Consider the following 20,551-nt stretch of genomic DNA (forward strand, 5'->3'; position numbering starts at 1 on the left):
GCCATATAGTGCCAGTTTCTGACTGGTAATTCAAAGAATATATTGGGGTTACGTGCACCCACAATTTTTACTACTGGTATACAGTGCCATTGTCTGACTGGGAATTCAAAGAGTATATTGGGAATACAAATACCCTCATTTCTTGCTACTGCCATATAGTGCCAGTTTCTGACTGGGAATTCAAAGAATATATTGGGGTTACGTGCACCCACAATTTTTACTACTGGTATACAGTGCCATTGTCTGACTGGGAATTCAAAGAATATATTGGGGTTATAAATACCCTCATTTCTTGCTACTGCCATATAGTGCCAGTTTCTGACTGGTAATTCAAAGAATATATTGGGGTTACGTGCACCCACAATTTTTACTACTGGTATACAGTGCCATTGTCTGACTGGGAATTCAAAGAGTATATTGGGAATACAAATACCCTCATTTCTTGCTACTGCCATATAGTGCCAGTTTCTGACTGGGAATTCAAAGAATATATTGGGGTTACGTGCACCCACAATTTTTACTACTGGTATACAGTGCCATTGTCTGACTGGGAATTCAAAGAATATATTGGGGTTATAAATACCCTCATTTCTTGCTACTGCCATATAGTGCCAGTTTCTGACTGGTAATTCAAAGAATATATTGGGGTTACGTGCACCCACAATTTTTACTACTGGTATACAGTGCCATTGTCTGACTGGGAATTCAAAGAGTATATTGGGAATACAAATACCCTCATTTCTTGCTACTGCCATATAGTGCCAGTTTCTGACTGGGAATTCAAAGAATATATTGGGGTTACGTGCACCCACAATTTTTACTACTGGTATACAGTGCCATTGTCTGACTGGGAATTCAAAGAATATATTGGGGTTATAAATACCCTCATTTCTTGCTACTGCCATATAGTGCCAGTTTCTGACTGGTAATTCAAAGAATATATTGGGGTTACGTGCACCCACAATTTTTACTACTGGTATACAGTGCCATTGTCTGACTGGGAATTCAAAGAGTATATTGGGAATACAAATACCCTCATTTCTTGCTACTGCCATATAGTGCCAGTTTCTGACTGGGAATTCAAAGAATATATTGGGGTTACGTGCACCCACAATTTTTACTACTGGTATACAGTGCCATTGTCTGACTGGGAATTCAAAGAATATATTGGGGTTATAAATACCCTCATTTCTTGCTACTGCCATATAGTGCCAGTTTCTGACTGGTAATTCAAAGAATATATTGGGGTTACGTGCACCCACAATTTTTACTACTGGTATACAGTGCCATTGTCTGACTGGGAATTCAAAGAGTATATTGGGAATACAAATACCCTCATTTCTTGCTACTGCCATATAGTGCCAGTTTCTGACTGGGAATTCAAAGAATATATTGGGGTTACGTGCACCCACAATTTTTACTACTGGTATACAGTGCCATTGTCTGACTGGGAATTCAAAGAATATATTGGGGTTATAAATACCCTCATTTCTTGCTACTGCCATATAGTGCCAGTTTCTGACTGGTAATTCAAAGAATATATTGGGGTTACGTGCACCCACAATTTTTACTACTGGTATACAGTGCCATTGTCTGACTGGGAATTCAAAGAGTATATTGGGAATACAAATACCCTCATTTCTTGCTACTGCCATATAGTGCCAGTTTCTGACTGGGAATTCAAAGAATATATTGGGGTTACGTGCACCCACAATTTTTACTACTGGTATACAGTGCCATTGTCTGACTGGGAATTCAAAGAATATATTGGGGTTATAAATACCCTCATTTCTTGCTACTGCCATATAGTGCCAGTTTCTGACTAGTAATTCAAAGAATATATTGGGGTTACGTGCACCCACAATTTTTACTACTGGTATACAGTGCCATTGTCTGACTGGGAATTCAAAGAGTATATTGGGAATACAAATACCCTCATTTCTTGCTACTGCCATATAGTGCCAGTTTCTGACTGGGAATTCAAAGAATATATTGGGGTTACGTGCACCCACAATTTTTACTACTGGTATACAGTGCCATTGTCTGACTGGGAATTTAAAGAGTATATTGGGAATACAAATACCCTCATTTCTTGCTACTGCCATATAGTGCCAGTGTCTGACTGGGAATTCAAAGAATATATTGGGGTTACGTGCACCCACAATTTTTACTACTGGTATACAGTGCCAATTTCTAACTAGGAATTCAAAATGCGCAAGGCTCCCGGAAAGGGACGTGGACGAGGCCGTGGGCGAGGTCGGGGGAATGGTTCTGGGGAGCAAGGTAGCAGTGAAGCCACAGGGCGTCCCGTGCCTACTCCTGTGGGGCAGCAAGCATTGCGCCACTCCACAGTGCCAGGGTTGCTTGCCACATTAACTAAACTGCAGGGTACAAACCTTAGTAGGCCCGAGAACCAGGAACAGGTCTTGCAATGGCTGTCAGAGAACGCTTACAGCACATTGTCCAGCAGCCAGTCAGACTCTGCCTCCTCTCCTCCTATTACCCAACAGTCTTGTCTTCCTTCCTCCCAAAATTCCGAAGCTTTACAGAACAATAACCCAAACTGTCCCTGCTCCCCAGAGCTGTTCTCCGCTCCTTTCATTGTCCCTCAACCTGCCTCTCCACGTCACGATTCCACGAACCTAACAGAGGAGCATCTGTGTCCAGATGCTCAAACACTAGAGTCTCCTCCATCTCCGTTCGATTTGGTGGTGGATGACCAGCAACCCACCCTCATCGACGATGATGTGACGCAGTTGCCGTCAGGGCATCCAGTTGACCGGCGCATTGTGCGGGAGGAGGAGATGAGACAGGAGTTGGAAGAGGAAGTGGTGGATGATGAGGACACTGACCCGACCTGGACAGGGGGGATGTCAAGCGGGGAAAGTAGTGTGGATGTTGAGGCAGGTGCAGCACCAAAAAGGGTAGCTAGAGGCAGAGGCAGAGGTCAGCAGCTTAGGCGAAGCCAGGCCACACCCGGAATCTCCCAAGATGTTCCAGTTCGTACCCAGCCCCGAAAAACTCCCACCTCGAGGGCACGTTTCTCGAAGGTGTGGAGTTTTTTCAAGGAATGCGCCGAGGACAGATATAGTGTTGTCTGCACAATTTGCCTCTCGAAATTGATTAGGGGCTCTGAGAAGAGCAACCTGTCCACCACTTCAATGCGCCGTCATTTGGAATCCAAGCACTGGAATCAGTGGCAGGCAGCAACGGCAGGACAAAGGCCGCCTGCCGTTCACGCCACTGCCACTGCCTCTGCCACTGCCTCTGCCTCTGCCACTGCCACTGCTGACTGTGCTGGCGATGCACTCCAGAGGACGAGCCAGGACACCACTTCATCTGCCTCCGCCACTTTGTTGACTTCTACCTCATCCTCCCCTGGTCCTGTCTTATCTCCTTCTCCTGCACCATCAAAGGCACCATCAGGCGTTTCTTTACAACAACCCACCATCTCTCAGACATTGGAGCGGCGGCAGAAATACACTGCTAACCACCCACACGCGCAAGCCTTGAACGCCAACATCGCTAAACTGCTGGCCCAGGAGATGTTGGCGTTCCGGCTTGTTGAAACTCCCGCCTTCCTGGACCTGATGGCAACTGCGGCACCTCGCTATGCCGTCCCTAGCCGTCACTACTTCTCCCGGTGTGCCGTCCCCGCCTTGCACCAGCACGTGTCACTCAACATCAGGCGGGCCCTTAGTTCCGCGCTTTGCACAAAGGTCCACTTGACCACCGACGCGTGGACAAGTGCATGCGGACAGGGACGCTACATTTCACTGACGGCACACTGGGTGAATGTAGTTGAGGCTGGGACTGCTTCCCAAACTGGCCCGGTGTACCTCGTCTCCCCGCCTAACATTCCTGGCAGGGACACGAGAAGAACACCCCCCTCCTCCTCCTCCTCTACCGCCTCCTCCTCCGCCACCGCCTCCTCCTCCGCCACCGCCTCCTCCTCCGCTGTTAGATTGACCCCAGCTACGAGTTGGAAACGTTGCAGCACTGGCGTTGGTAGACGTCAGCAGGCTGTGCTGAAGCTGATCAGCTTGGGGGACAGACAGCACACTGCCTCCGAGGTGAGGGATGCCCTCCTCGATGAGACGGCAATATGGTTTGAGCCGCTGCACCTGGGCCCAGGCATGGTCGTTTGTGATAACGGCCGGAACCTGGTAGCAGCTCTGGAGCTTGCCGGACTCCAACATGTTCCATGCCTGGCCCACGTCTTCAACCTAGTGGTGCAACGTTTCCTAAAGAGCTACCCCAATGTTCCAGAGCTACTGGTGAAAGTGCGGCGCATGTGCGCCCACTTTCGCAAGTCGACAGTAGCCGCTGCTAGCTTAAAATCTCTCCAGCAACGCCTGCATGTGCCACAACACCGGCTTTTGTGCGACGTCCCCACACGCTGGAACTCAACGTTTCAGATGTTGAATAGAGTGGTTGAGCAGCAGAGACCTTTGATGGAATACCAGCTACAAAACCCTAGGGTGCCACAAAGTCAGCTGCCTCAGTTTCACATCCATGAGTGGCCATGGATGAGAGACCTTTGTGACATCCTACGGGTCTTTGAGGAGTCCACAAGGAGGGTGAGCTCTGAGGATGCGATGGTGAGCCTTACAATCCCGCTCTTGTGTGTTCTGAGAGAATCCCTGATTGACATCAGGGATAACTCAGATCACACAGAGGAGTTAGGGATAGCATCCGATCCGTCACAGCTGGAGAGTAGGTCCACACATCTGTCCGCTTCACTGCGTTTAATGGAGGAGGAGGAGGAGGAGGAGGAGGAAGAAGAGTTGTCCGATGATGTGATGGTGATACAGGAGGCTTCCGGGCAACTTCGAATCGTCCCATTGTTGCAGCGCGGATGGGTAGACATGGAGGATGAGGAGGAAATGGAGATTGAACTTTCCGGTGGGGCCAGAGGAGTCATGCCAACTAACACTGTGGCAGACATGGCTGAGTTCATGTTGGGGTGCTTTACAACCGACAAGCGTATTGTCAAAATCATGGAGGACAACCAGTACTGGATCTTTGCTATCCTTGACCCCCGGTATAAAAACAACATCTCGTCTTTTATTCCGGTAGAGGGGAGGGCCAATCGCATCAATGCTTGCCACAGGCAATTGGTGCAGAATATGATGGAGATGTTTCCAGCATGTGACGTTGGCGGCAGGGAGGGCAGTTCCTCCAGTAGGCAACCAAGTTCTCACCGGTCCACACAAACGAGGGGCACACTGTCTAAGGTCTGGGACACCTTGATGGCACCCCCTCGCCAAAGTGCCGCCACGGAGGGTCCTAGTGTCACCAGGCGTGAGAAGTATAGGCGCATGTTGCGGGAATACCTTTCCGACCACAGCCCTGTCCTCTCCGACCCCTCTGCGCCCTACACGTATTGGGTGTCGAAGTTGGACCTGTGGCTTGAACTTGCCCTATATGCCTTGGAGGTGCTGTCCTGTCCTGCCGCCAGCGTCCTATCTGAGAGGGTGTTCAGTGCAGCCGGTGGCATCATCACTGACAAGCGCACCCGTCTGTCAGCTGAGAGTGCCGACCGGCTCACTTTGATAAAAATGAACCACCACTGGATAGAGCCTTCATTTTTGTGCCCACCTGTGTAAAGCACCCCAACATGAAACTCCATGTCTGTACTCAACCTCTCCAATTCCTCCGCATCCTCATACTCATCCACCATAAGCGTTGCACAATTCTGCTAATACTAGGCTCCCTCCAACATGATTTCCCCCAACTCTGCTGGTTAGAGGCTCCCTCCACCCTGATTTCCACCAACTCTGCTGGTTAGAGGCTCCCTCCACCCTGCTTTCCCACAACTCTGCTGGTTAGAGGCTCCTTCCACCATGAATTTGCCAAAACTGGGCTGTTTAGAGGCTCCCTCCACCATGAATTGGTCCAAACTGGGCTGGTTAGAGGCTCCCTCCACCATTAATTGGTCCAAACTGGGCTGGTTAGAGGCTCCCTCCACCATGAATTTGCCCAAACTGGGCTGTTTAGAGGCTCCCTCCACCATGAATTTGCCCAAACTGGGCTGTTTAGAGGCTCCCTCCACCATGAATTGGTCCAAACTGGGTTTTTTAGAGGCTCCCTCCACCATGAATTGGTCCAAACTGGGCTGGTTAGAGGCTCCCTCCACCATGAATTGATCCAAACTGGGGTGGTTAGAGGCTCCCTCCACCATTAATTGGTCCAAACTGGGCTGGTTAGAGGCTCCCTCCACCATTAATTGGTCCAAACTGGGCTGGTTAGAGGCTCCCTCCACCATTAATTGGTCCAAACTGGGCTGGTTAGAGGCTCCCTCCACCATGAATTTGCCCAAACTGGGCTGTTTAGAGGCTCCCTCCACCATGAATTTGCCCAAACTGGGCTGGTTAGAGGCTCCCTCCACCATGAATTGGTCCAAACTGGGGTTTTTAGAGGCTCCCTCCACCATGAATTGGTCCAAACTTGGCTGTTTAGAGGCTCCCTCCACCATTAATTGGTCCAAACTGGGCTGGTTAGAGGCTCCCTCCACCATGAATTGGTCCAAACTGGGTTTTTTAGAGGCTCCCTCCACCATGAATTTGCCCAAACTGGGCTGTTTAGAGGCTCCCTCCACCATGAATTGGTCCAAACTGGGCTGGTTAGAGGCTCCCTCCACCATGAATTTCCCAAAACTTGGCTGTTTAGAGGCTCCCTCCACCATTAATTGGTCCAAACTGGGCTGGTTAGAGGCTCCCTCCACCATGAATTGGTCCAAACTGGGGTTTTTAGAGGCTCCCTCCACCATGAATTGGTCCAAACTTGGCTGTTTAGAGGCTCCCTCCACCATGAATTGGTCCAAACTGGGGTGGTTAGAGGCTCCCTCCACCATTAATTGGTCCAAACTGGGCTGGTTAGAGGCTCCCTCCACCATTAATTGGTCCAAACTGGGCTGGTTAGAGGCTCCCTCCACCATGAATTTGCCCAAACTGGGCTGTTTAGAGGCTCCCTCCACCGTGAATTTGCCCAAACTGGGCTGGTTAGAGGCTCCCTCCACCATGAATTGGTCCAAACGGGTTTTTAGAGGCTCCCTTCACCATGAATTGGTCCAAACTTGGCTGTTTAGAGGCTCCCTCCACCATGAATTGGTCCAAACTGGGGTGGTTAGAGGCTCCCTCCACCATGAATTGGTCCAAACTGGGGTGGTTAGAGGCTCCCTCCACCATTAATTGGTCCAAACTGGGCTGGTTAGAGGCTCCCTCCACCATGAATTGGTCCAAACTGGGCTGGTTAGAGGCTCCCTCCACCATTAATTGGTCCAAACTGGGCTGGTTAGAGGCTCCCTCCACCATGAATTTGCCCAAACTGGGGTTTTTAGAGGCTCCCTCCACCATGAATTGGTCCAAACTTGGCTGTTTAGAGGCTCCCTCCACCATTAATTGGTCCAAACTGGGCTGGTTAGAGGCTCCCTCCACCATGAATTGGTCCAAACTGGGTTTTTTAGAGGCTCCCTCCACCATGAATTTGCCCAAACTGGGCTGTTTAGAGGCTCCCTCCACCATGAATTGGTCCAAACTGGGTTTTTTAGAGGCTCCCTCCACCATGAATTGGTCCAAACTGGGCTGGTTAGAGGCTCCCTCCACCATGAATTGGTCCAAACTGGGGTGGTTAGAGGCTCCCTCCACCATTAATTGGTCCAAACTGGGCTGGTTAGAGGCTCCCTCCACCATGAATTGGTCCAAACTGGGCTGGTTAGAGGCTCCCTCCACCATTAATTGGTCCAAACTGGGCTGGTTAGAGGCTCCCTCCACCATGAATTTGCCCAAACTGGGCTGTTTAGAGGCTCCCTCCACCATGAATTTGCCCAAACTGGGCTGGTTAGAGGCTCCCTCCACCATGAATTGGTCCAAACTGGGGTTTTTAGAGGCTCCCTCCACCATGAATTGGTCCAAACTTGGCTGTTTAGAGGCTCCCTCCACCATTAATTGGTCCAAACTGGGCTGGTTAGAGGCTCCCTCCACCATGAATTGGTCCAAACTGGGTTTTTTAGAGGCTCCATCCACCATGAATTTGCCCAAACTGGGCTGTTTAGAGGCTCCCTCCACCATGAATTGGTCCAAACTGGGGTGGTTAGAGGCTCCCTCCACCATTAATTGGTCCAAACTGGGCTGGTTAGAGGCTCCCTCCACCATTAATTGGTCCAAACTGGGCTGGTTAGAGGCTCCCTCCACCATGAATTGGTCCAAACTGGGGTTTTTAGAGGCTCCCTCCACCATGAATTGGTCCAAACTTGGCTGTTTAGAGGCTCCCTCCACCATTAATTGGTCCAAACTGGGCTGGTTAGAGGCTCCCTCCACCATGAATTGGTCCAAACTGGGTTTTTTAGAGGCTCCCTCCACCATGAATTTGCCCAAACTGGGCTGTTTAGAGGCTCCCTCCACCATGAATTGGTCCAAACTGGGGTGGTTAGAGGCTCCCTCCACCATTAATTGGTCCAAACTGGGCTGGTTAGAGGCTCCCTCCACCATTAATTGGTCCAAACTGGGCTGGTTAGAGGCTCCCTCCACCATGAATTGGTCCAAACTGGGGTTTTTAGAGGCTCCCTCCACCATGAATTGGTCCAAACTTGGCTGTTTAGAGGCTCCCTCCACCATTAATTGGTCCAAACTGGGCTGGTTAGAGGCTCCCTCCACCATGAATTGGTCCAAACTGGGTTTTTTAGAGGCTCCCTCCACCATGAATTTGCCCAAACTGGGCTGTTTAGAGGCTCCCTCCACCATGAATTGGTCCAAACTGGGTTTTTTAGAGGCTCCCTCCACCATGAATTGGTCCAAACTGGGCTGGTTAGAGGCTCCCTCCACCATGAATTGGTCCAAACTGGGGTGGTTAGAGGCTCCCTCCACCATTAATTGGTCCAAACTGGGCTGGTTAGAGGCTCCCTCCACCATTAATTGGTCCAAACTGGGCTGGTTAGAGGCTCCCTCCACCATTAATTGGTCCAAACTGGGCTGGTTAGAGGCTCCCTCCACCATGAATTTGCCCAAACTGGGCTGTTTAGAGGCTCCCTCCACCATGAATTTGCCCAAACTGGGCTGGTTAGAGGCTCCCTCCACCATGAATTGGTCCAAACTGGGGTTTTTAGAGGCTCCCTCCACCATGAATTGGTCCAAACTTGGCTGTTTAGAGGCTCCCTCCACCATTAATTGGTCCAAACTGGGCTGGTTAGAGGCTCCCTCCACCATGAATTGGTCCAAACTGGGTTTTTTAGAGGCTCCCTCCACCATGAATTTGCCCAAACTGGGCTGTTTAGAGGCTCCCTCCACCATGAATTGGTCCAAACTGGGGTGGTTAGAGGCTCCCTCCACCATTAATTGGTCCAAACTGGGCTGGTTAGAGGCTCCCTCCACCATTAATTGGTCCAAACTGGGCTGGTTAGAGGCTCCCTCCACCATGAATTTGCCCAAACTGGGCTGGTTAGAGGCTCCCTCCACCATGAATTGGTCCAAACTGGGTTTTTTAGAGGCTCCCTCCACCATGAATTTGCCCAAACTGGGCTAGTTAGAGGCTCCCTCCACCATGAATTGGTCCAAACTGGGGTTTTTAGAGGCTCCCTCCACCATGAATTTGCCCAAACTGGGCTGTTTAGAGGCTCCCTCCACCATGAATTGGTCCAAACTGGGTTTTTTAGAGGCTCCCTCCACCATGAATTGGTCCAAACTGGGCTGGTTAGAGGCTCCCTCCACCATGAATTGGTCCAAACTGGGGTGGTTAGAGGCTCCCTCCACCATTAATTGGTCCAAACTGGGCTGGTTAGAGGCTCCCTCCACCATTAATTGGTCCAAACTGGGCTGGTTAGAGGCTCCCTCCACCATGAATTTGCCCAAACTGGGCTGTTTAGAGGCTCCCTCCACCATGAATTTGCCCAAACTGGGCTGGTTAGAGGCTCCCTCCACCATGAATTGGTCCAAACTGGGGTTTTTAGAGGCTCCCTCCACCATGAATTGGTCCAAACTTGGCTGTTTAGAGGCTCCCTCCACCATTAATTGGTCCAAACTGGGCTGGTTAGAGGCTCCCTCCACCATGAATTGGTCCAAACTGGGTTTTTTAGAGGCTCCCTCCACCATGAATTTGCCCAAACTGGGCTGTTTAGAGGCTCCCTCCACCATGAATTGGTCCAAACTGGGGTGGTTAGAGGCTCCCTCCACCATTAATTGGTCCAAACTGGGCTGGTTAGAGGCTCCCTCCACCATGAATTGGTCCAAACTGGGCTGGTTAGAGGCTCCCTCCACCATGAATTTGCCCAAACTGGGCTGGTTAGAGGCTCCCTCCACCATGAATTGGTCCAAACTGGGTTTTTTAGAGGCTCCCTCCACCATGAATTTGCCCAAACTGGGCTGGTTAGAGGCTCCCTCCACCATGAATTGGTCCAAACTGGGGTTTTTAGAGGCTCCCTCCACCATGAATTTGCCCAAACTCTGCTGGTTAGAGGCTCAATCCACCCTGATTTTCAAAACAAATGTTGGTGCCAACCTCAACTTACTACAAGGGCCAAATTCACTGCTGGTGACAAGCTCTCCTTACTGCAAGTGCCAAATACACATGTTTCAAGGTGTTTTCCTACTGTCAGAGAGGTGGTATTGAGTGTGTAAAGTGTGTAGTTGTTAGGCTGTGATGTTGGGGTAATAGAGGGTCTTTGGTGTGTTAGATGCCCCCAGACATGCTTCCCCTGCTGTCCCAGTGTCATTCCAGAGGTGTTGGCATCATTTCCTGGGGTGTCATAGTGGACTTGGTGACCCTCCAGACACGGATTTGGGTTTCCCCCTTAACGAGTATCTGTTCCCCATAGACTATAATGGGGTTCGAAACCCGTTCGAACACACGAACATTGAGCGGCTGTTCGAATCGAATTTCGAACCTCGAACATTTTAGTGTTCGCTCATCTCTATTTGTTATGTTTCCTCTTTGCATTTTTGTCTAAGGCTTTATATTTTATAGGACGAGTTTTACACTACTAGTGTCAGGCACATAATTGTTAGTGTTATAAAATGTTTGTTTCACTGCACACTGTATGACCTCCTAAGGCTGTTGCTACTACCACATTATATTGCCTTGCTACTCTGTGGCCTATTACGGCTGACACCTCCCCCCTCTTCCACTGCGTCACTGTATGGCCTGCTAAGGCTGCTGCAACCTCCACACTCTGCTACTGGGTCACTGTATGGCCTCCTCACTCTGCTGCCGCCTCCCCACCCTGCCACTGGGTCACTGAATGGCTTCCTAAGGATTCTGCAACCTCCACACTCTGCCACTGGGTAACCGTATGGCCTCCTAAGGTTGCTTCAACTTCCACTCTCTGATAATAGGTTACTGTATGGCCTCCTTAAGCAGATTCCACTTTCCCCCTCTTCCACTGGGTCACTGTATGGCCTCCTAAGACTGCTTCTGCCTCCTCACTCTTCCACTGGGTCATTGTATGGCCTCCACAAGCTGTTGCAACCTCCACACACTGCCACAAGGTCACTGTATGGCCTTCCTATTGCTGCTGCCGCTTCTTCACTCTGCCACTAGGTCACTGTATGGCCTCCCAAGGCTGCTGCAATCTCCCCACTCTGCCATTGGGTCACCGTATGGTCTCCTAAGGCTGCTGCCACCTCATTACTTTGCGACTGGGTCACTGTATGGCCCCCTTATGCTGCTGTCACCTCTTCAGTCTGTCACTGGGTACTGTATAGCCTCCTAAGGCTGCTGCTACCTACACATTATATCATATTGCCACTCTGTGGCCTCCTCATGCTGCTGCTACCTCAACACTGTCACCATGTTACTATAACGCCCTCTCCACTCTGTCAGGGAGGCTCTACTTGTATAAGCATTTACTAAAACAAGTTCTGTAGACGTCTTTGTAGGCGTCAACAGACAAGTGTGTCAAAGGAGTGCGCTTTTTCACACTACAGTAAGATCTTGAGCCTTTGTATGGTTGTTTATACCTGGCTCTAACGGGCCTAGTCCGGAGGAGGGTGTGTCTTCAAGCCGAATCGCGAGGCAAAATGGCCTGAAGAATGAGCACCTTGCTTCTTTTACCAGGAGTCAGCACAAGCCGGCTCCCGGAAAAAGCTCCTAAGCAGCTCCCATTGATTTCAATGGGAGCTGTCTTTTTGGTCAGGATTTTGAGGCTGATACAGCCTCAAAATGCTTACCAAAAATGTCCGAGTGAACTTACTCTAAGGCTGGTGGCCCATGTTGCAAATAGGCTGCATTTTACATTACTCTGGCTTATCCCATGCAAACATTGCATAAAAATATCTGTAGTTAGGAATGCTGCAATTTCAAAAATGCTTGCATTTTTGCAAATCGCAGCATGTTATTTATAAACTCATAAAGTCAAGAAAATTCAGCGGACTTTCTGTGAAAAATGCAACGGAAAAAAACAATGCATTAATTAGTTAATTTTAACTATGGAATTGCAAATGTTTTCAGTATCTATTGAATAGGGAAAGGAAAGTAGTAGAAAAAAAAGTAGCAAAAACTCAATCAAAAACTTGTTTTCGCTGCGTTATTTCTGAGGTGTTTTTTAGTTGAGATTCACTACATGTGGCTTTAGCCTAAATATGGTCATGTTTGTGGAGCCCCTTAAGGCCGGGTTCACACAATGGGAGTGTATACGGCCCCCAAAAGCTCCCGCGCTGTCTACGTACCACAATACGTGCCATAATACATCGTCTGAACCCGGCCTTAGGTTGATAGTTTCTGGTAATATAAGGTCTCCTTCTAAGGGTAAGTTCGCATGGAGAAAAATTGATTCTGTGTGTGAAAATACCGCTCGGCTGGCCACGACGGAAAGCCAATGCAGTGCTCTGGCATCCCATCGCGGCATTCCGCTCCGGATTAGGCCTGAATGAATGGGCCTAATCGAAAGGGAACCTTGTGGTGCGGACGCCACGGTTGAGTCAGCCGCAGAATCTCTTTTTTTCCGCTACGAGCTATTGGAAAAATCTGCGCCAAAAAACCTCTCCTGCGACTGGATGTCAGTGCAGTGCACACGGAATTTTCCGGCATCCAATCGCGGCATACAGCTCTGGATTAGGCCCAAATGAATAGGGCTAGTCAGGAGAGATTGTCACAACGTGGACACCGTGGTGAATTCTGCCACAGAATTCGCCTGAAGAAAGGGCAGGTCGCTTCTTGAATTCAATGGGAGGCTGGTTTTTTGAGCCGGATTTTGATGCGGATACTGCGTCAAAATCCGTTCCAAAAAACCCTGTGTGAATCCAGCCTTAAACTGTACCAAGAGGTACTATAAGGGATGCAGATGCAGTAATCGTGCCCACTGGTGCAGCTATAGGGGTGCAAATGCAGTAGTCACATCTGGGTGGATACACTGTACAGTGACCAGTGGTGAAGTCCATGGACTGTGTCCAGTCTCTACTGTTATGTAACTGACCTCTAGAGGAGACGCGTTTGTTGCCAGAGGAGAGGAGTAAACGTTACCCCACACTATAGTGAAGGTCTTCATGTCCGAAACACCTTTAGTTGTCTCTTCAATATCCACTGTAATGTTACTTTCACCCAGAATTTTGTAGGAAAGAAGCGGGAAATCACCTAAAATAATCCCCAATAATATTTTATATAGAACATAGGGTAATAGGGATGACATCATAAAGTTATACATACAGTCCAAAATGTATGGCAGCATGAAGGTTTTCACACTTGTCAGTGGAGAATAAAGCAACATGGCCAGAACCAGAATTTTATAATTTAAAGGGGTTGTCCAAGAATTGACATTGATGGTCTATCTTTAGGATGGATCACCAAGATAACACCATTGGGGTCTGACTCCTGTCAACAATTGGCTGCTATAACCACAGCTGATGTGCAAAGTAAACAAAGTCAGACACAGACAGCTCTGTATACTGTGTAGTGGCCATGTCAGGGACTGTCTCTCAGCTCTTATTCAAATGAAGAGAAGCTGAACCACAATAGCTTGGCGTGACCACTAAACAGTGTACAGACCTATCTGCTGCTTCTTCTAAACATTGCACAGATCTGGCTGGTGTCAGGTGTTGGACCCTTCTGTTCTTCAGGTCTGCTTGGGGACCCGAAAAACAGAAACCCAATACAGAAACCTTACAAAGTGGTTACTCATGGAACCCATAAGCTATAATGGGGTCCACTGGGTTACCATACGTAACACCCTCTGCAAAGCCATTTTGTGGTGAAACATGTGTCAGAGCGCATTTGCTTGTGGTAAGGTGTTACTATAAAATTCTGATACTTTATACCTTTTGGGTCAATATATTTCTCATTTCCCCATGTAGCTGTATGTTTTTTCATTGTACCTTTATATTTGGCATATTTATTGCAGATACATTTTAGTTGTCATGTATTTTACACTATTGCATGCAATCTTTATTCAATACTGGGTTACTTATGGTTAAATATGTTGACACATTGTTACTATGCGCTTATTTTAGTTACATTCCTTACACATACAATGTATAATCTTTGTGGATACTGTATATTTGTCCTGTCTATCTATCTATCTATCTATCTATCTATCTATCTATCTGTGATTTTTTATAAAATTATTCTTGAAATAAAATATTTATTTTGATCATAAATACTGTTGTGGAATTTTGCCATTTGGCAGTGTCGTTTAACTTGATGGAATTCCATTTTTTTCTCTGATATAGTTATTGGCTCAATTTTTCCATTAATATCCCATAGAGTGTCTCCTGCTCACTGACAAATACATACATCTGATGGGCTATTGGCTTAAAATAAGTTAATGGGATTATAAGTAATTTTTACCTAATTCCTAATTTTTCTTGTATTTGATCATTATTGTCATCTTTACTCACCTCTTTGTGAACTGAACGTTACATTATAGACATTTACTGTATCAGAAGATTCCTGTTGTACATAGACTGTATCCGGCCGCATAGACCAAAGATTGTTTAATGCTGCTTGAATAGTAAGAGCCGTCGCATCAGCTGATAGAGGATCTACACAGGGAAAGAGGGAAAATACTTAATTTGCAGGTCTGAAAAAAGATAGATAGATAGGAGATAGATAGATAGATAGATAGATAGATAGATAGATAGATAGATAGGAGATAGATAGATAGATAGATAGATAGATAGATAGATAGATAGATAGATAGGAGATAGATAGATAGATAGATAGATAGATAGATAGATAGAGGGTTGAAACAACACCATACTTCCTGTTACTGACAATTTAACCTGTATAGACAGAACACTGATGCTATAGATGTATGCATATGAGAGATAGATAGATAGATAGATAGATAGATAGATAGATAGATAGATAGATAGATATGAGATAGAAAAATAGATATTCTAGACATAGATTCTGTTTCTCATATCTGATACTGTATATAATATTTTATATAATATGTTACCTGTCTCTTCGTTGCCATAGATCAGTGTGTAGTACATGGGGGGACATGGAGAAATACAGTATTTGGTAACAGTAATTGTCTGCACTTCATTTACTGCTTGTTGGGTCGTGTTCCAGTTCTGTAGAGTTATAACCTAAGGGGAAGAAAATAATGAAACTTCAGTCTTATATAATGATACACAGACAAGAGGAGGATATACAGAATATAATACACCACTTACCTGCTGTTCTGGGATGGCATCACTCCGTGACTGTATGGTCTGTATTTCTTGTACTGCATCAGCTGTTTGCTGCTCTGTATATGGACTTTTCTGTTTGTAGACTCCGATATCAATTGCTGCTGATCCATATACATTCTGGATATACGCCTCAAGGTAACATCTGGAAATGGAAAGAAAAGTAACTTTCCAGATCATCATATTTCAGTTCCATGAGTAATTTACTATACATGGTAGAGTCTCTATAGATGTCTGGTATAATCTCCTGTGTGTCTTAACGATGACCTGCTGTATATGAAAGTTGGTGATTGCTGGGCTTTGCGCAGTGGCGATGTTTATATACTGACCATGCCAAATTAGGAATCGGGTCTCCCCAAGGGTCAAGAACTCCTTGAAGATAGTGCTAATAGCTGCTGGTGCTCGCAGACACATGATAGATTCAGGTCCCAATCATGTTGCCGCCATATCAGGGAAAGTTTGTTGAAATAACAAACTTTCATTGACATTAGCTGCCAGCCCACCCATGGGTGGAGTCAGCAGCTTACACCCTGCTCCATTACCTCCAGTCGAAGCACAGCTCTAACAGGGTTTAACCCCTTGGGTGCTGTGGTCAAACATGATTACGGCATCCAAGGGGTTCTGCCATGCTACATGTCCCCATGACGAGATCAGCTAATGACTCTGGGCTGCTAGTAGCCCCCAGTACCTGCTTGATCCTGCTTAGAAGTTAGGAAGTCAGCCTATGTGTCTGCATTGGCTGACCTCCTCTATAGACTACATGTGTATTGCAGTCTATAGTGCTGAACCAGTGATCAGAGCATTGCTGCTTCAGGTCCCCTGTAAATTAATAAAGTAAGGAAAAAAATGTTTTTCGCCATCTTGTCTTAAAAAAAATGTTAGAAAAAGTGAGCAAACAGTCATATCTACCCCAAAACAGTATCAATAAAAAGCACAGGTTATCCTGAAAAAAATAAGCCCTCAACTAACACTTAACAAAAAAAAAAAAAAAAATCTCCTACACATCTCAGAAGACAGTGATGCAAAAATAATTGCTTTCTTTCCTCAATGTTTTTTTTTTTGTTCTACAAAACTAGCAATGCATAAAAAATAATAAATGAGGTATCGCCATAATCGTACCGACCCGCATAATAATGGTAACATGTTACTTTTGCTGTATGCTGCACAGAAAAAAATTTAAAAGTAAAATAACTATACCAGAATTGATGTAGGGATTTTATCCACCAAGACAGAGTTAAGTCAACAAATTATAGGTACCTAATAAGGCTGTCATAAAAAAATACATCTCATCCCACAAACAACAAGCCCTCATATGGCCACATCGCCAGAAAAATAAAAAAAGTAATAATTTTTTTTTTTTTTTTTAAAAAAAGCTTGTACAATGTGAAGACAACCCCCCACCCCCCCCACCCCCCCCCCCCCAAAAAAAAAAAAATCAAATAAATAAAAAATCACCAAATCATTACAACACAACTGGCTGTGGCAGGAAGGGAATGTATAACCTATGTGAGGGTATCTCAGGGGGCACTCCAATTTTAGAGCTTGCAAGTGAAAATAAACCAGAAGTGACCCCCAAATAACCCCTTCAATCATAAGAGCTACTGGAAAAATAATAGGCAATTTGTCATTTCAAAATGTGGTCACTCCCTAGGGAATTCCACTTTTCTGGCATCTTAGAGGCTTTGCAAACATGACATGGCGTCCAGATACCAAACATCTAAGGAAGCATTCACATGGAGTAAAGCCGGGCGTGTATCACAGCCGTACACAACGGCGCTACGGCAGGCTGCCAAACACTTCCCATTCACTTCAATGGGAGCACTTGTAACGTCGCCGTTACGAGCGCTCCCATTGAAGTGAATGGGAAGTGTTTGGCAGCCTGCCGTAGTGCCGGCGTGTACGGCTGTGATACACGCCCGGCGTTACTCCGTGTGAATGCTCCCTTAATCTGCTCTTCAAAAGCGACATAGTGCTCCTTCTCTTCTGCGCCCTGCTGCGTGCGCAAACTGCAGTTTATGCCACATGTATGACACTGGTGTAACCCAGATAATGTACTTAATATCATATGTGGGTATAAACTGCTGTTTCAGCACAGCCAGGCACAGAAGGAAAGGAGCGCAGGTTAAGGGAGCCTTCACACGATGTAACGCTGCAATCATTCTCATCGTAAAAACACGTTCAGAATGAGCGCGTAAAAAGCAGCTCCCATGCTCCATCCAATCAATAGGAGGCTTTTTTCCCTATGCTTTCAATGTATTACGCGCATAATACTTTTTATGGCAATAACTTTAAAGGTCTGTTCTTTCCGCACAGTTAGCCACAACGGGATGCCGATGCACTGACGATATACGCGCGCTACCCATTGAAATCAATCGGAGGCTTTTTTACCTATTGATTTCAATTGGTAGCGCGCGTATATCTGCACCCATTGAAATCAATGGGCTCTGTTTTGAAGCGCCGTGCTCGGACACGTGTATACGTGTCTAAATGAGCGGCGCGCTTCGCCATGTGAAGGCACCCTTAGACTTGTAAGCTTTACAATGTCCAAAATACAATAAAGGACAATTAAAAGATTAAGCCAATATAAATCAGAGATATGGGAGATATTTATTAATGTATTTGTGTGATATGCCTATCTGTTTGAAAAGCAGAGCATCTCATATTTTGAAAATTGCAATTTTTTCAAAATTCCATTCAAATTTCCTTTTTTTTTTTTTTTTTTTTTAAAAAAAACAACGGATTTATTCAGAAACCACTGAGGCAATCTACTTACTAAAGGTAAGTGTGGAATAGACTTTCTAAAGCCTATACAAGGATGTGGTTAGTTAAAAATGACTTTTCCCAATGATAGAGCCCCTTTAATAAATAATTTAAAAAAAAAACATTAATGTTTTAGGGCTCACCCCAAGGTCCAAAAACTAAAACTCTGCTGGTTAGAGGCTCAACTCACCCCAAGGTTTTCAAAACATTGCTGGTACAAGGATCAACTCAACCCAAGGGCCAAAAATATTGCTGGTGCAAAGCTCTACTCATGCCAAGGGCCAAAAACTAAAACACTGCTGGTGCAAGGCTCTACTCACCCCAAGGGCCAAAAACATTGCTGGTGCAAGGCTCTACTCACCCCAAGGGCCAAAAACATTGCTGGTGCAAGGCTCTACTCACCCCAAGGGCCAAAAACTAAAACACTGCTGGTTCAAGGCTCAACTCACCCCAAGGACCAAAAACATTGCTGGTACAAGGCCCAACTCACCCCAAGGACCAAAAACATTGCTGGTGCAAGGCTCAACTCACCCCAAGGACCAAAAACATTGCTGGTACAAGGCCCAACTCACCCCAAGGACCAAAAATATTGCTGGTGCAAGGCTCAACTCACCCCAAGGACCAAAAATATTGCTGGTGCAAGGCTCAACTCACCCTAAGGGCCAGAAACACTGCTGGTATAAGGCTCTATTCACCCCAAGGGCCAAAAACTAAAACACTGCTGGTGCAAGGCTCTACTCATCCCAAGGGCCAAAAACACTGCTGGTGCAAGGCTCTACTCACCCCAAGGTCCAATAACTAAAACATTGCTGGTACAAGGCTGTACTCACCCCAAGGGCCAAAAACACTGCTGTTTAAAGGCTCAACTCACCTTAAGGGCCAACAAATCTCTGCTGATTAAAGGCTCAACTCACCTAAAGGGCAAAAAACTCTGCTGGTGCAAGATGCAACTCACTTAAAAGGCCTAACACTCTGCTGGTGTAAGGCTCAAGTCACCTCAAGGGCCTCAATTTTTGCTGGTAGCTCATCTTAAGGGACTCTAACTTAATCTGGAAGGGCTCACGTTAAGGGCCAGAAAAGTGAATTTTTGAAGGTCTTACCACATCACACACACATACACAATGACAGTTAAGAGAGGGGCTGTTGGATTTCCCATTGGCTGTCATGGGCATCGTGATTTAAAGGGGTGCATGCTAATGTTTCTTTAGCTTTAAATTTGTGTTTCTGTCCATACTATTGTGGAGGAAAGAAGGTTTCCAAGTATTTTTCCACTTTCCATAGAGGTTCTATTGAGTGTGGAAAGTGTGTAGTTGATGGTCTGTGATAGTGGGGTAATACTGTGACTTGGGCATGTTAGATGCCCCCAGACATGCTTCCCCTGCTGTCCCAGTTGCATTGCAGAGGTGTTGGCATCATTTCCTGGGGTGTGATAGTGGACTTGGTGACTCTCCTTAGTCGAATTGTGGTTTCCCCTGAAACGTGCATTTTTTCCCCATAGACTATAACTGGATTCAATATTCGGTCAAATAGTTGAATATTGAGGGGCTACTTGAAACGAATATTGAATATTTCACTACTTGCTCATCTCTATTCCTTTCGAAGAGAAAAGACCAAAGCAAAGTCTTAAGGAAAGAGGAGAGCTGTCAAGTCCTATTTAAGTGGTAACTAATCAAAAAAACAAAAAAAACCTATATTTCACATAAAAGTGAATAACATTTACAAACACATGCAATTGTCTCGGTAAGTACAACAAAGTCTATGATGTCTGGTGTTAATATAGGGTGCTGGATTAAGATACATTTATTAAAAGGTACAAGCCTCTGAGCCAGAATGCACAGCACGGGTCATCTCAGATGTCAGCAAATATGGAAAATTTGGAGAAAAATATCGCTTTGCAATATAATCATATAAGGTGACTTACAGCTGTCCCTCCTGGAGGTAAAAGGTCTTTGACTCCTGATACGAATACCAGTAGTACGAACTTGCCCAATAGCCATAGGCAATATTCACCTATTATAAAGAAACAGAAGAATATCATAGAAAACAAATGACAAGTCAGGCTCTGTTCACACCTCTGTTTTCTTTGGTGTTTGTTAAATATTATTAGATTAAAATATTCATGGCATGTAAAGGATATTTCTATTCAGCTGACAATACACTTCCAATCTTAG

At 46.2% G+C, this 20,551-nt stretch overlaps 1 protein-coding gene across 1 annotated transcript in view; it reads right to left on the reverse strand.

Annotated features, from left to right (window-relative positions):
- The window catches only part of LOC142200096 (fibrocystin-L-like), a 207,602-nt gene that overhangs the window by 140,027 nt on the left and 47,024 nt on the right, over window positions 1–20,551 (reverse strand). The window contains exons 15-19 of the mRNA XM_075270160.1: window positions 20,302–20,390; window positions 15,606–15,765; window positions 15,386–15,518; window positions 14,823–14,966; window positions 13,406–13,563 (exon numbers count right to left, since the gene is read on the reverse strand). Of these exons, the coding sequence (XP_075126261.1) occupies window positions 13,406–13,563; window positions 14,823–14,966; window positions 15,386–15,518; window positions 15,606–15,765; window positions 20,302–20,390 (684 nt within the window). The remainder of the gene's footprint in view (window positions 1–13,405; window positions 13,564–14,822; window positions 14,967–15,385; window positions 15,519–15,605; window positions 15,766–20,301; window positions 20,391–20,551) is intronic.

The sequence above is a fragment of the Leptodactylus fuscus genome, chromosome 4, assembly GCF_031893055.1.
Source record: "Leptodactylus fuscus isolate aLepFus1 chromosome 4, aLepFus1.hap2, whole genome shotgun sequence".
NCBI lineage: Eukaryota > Metazoa > Chordata > Amphibia > Anura > Leptodactylidae > Leptodactylus > Leptodactylus fuscus.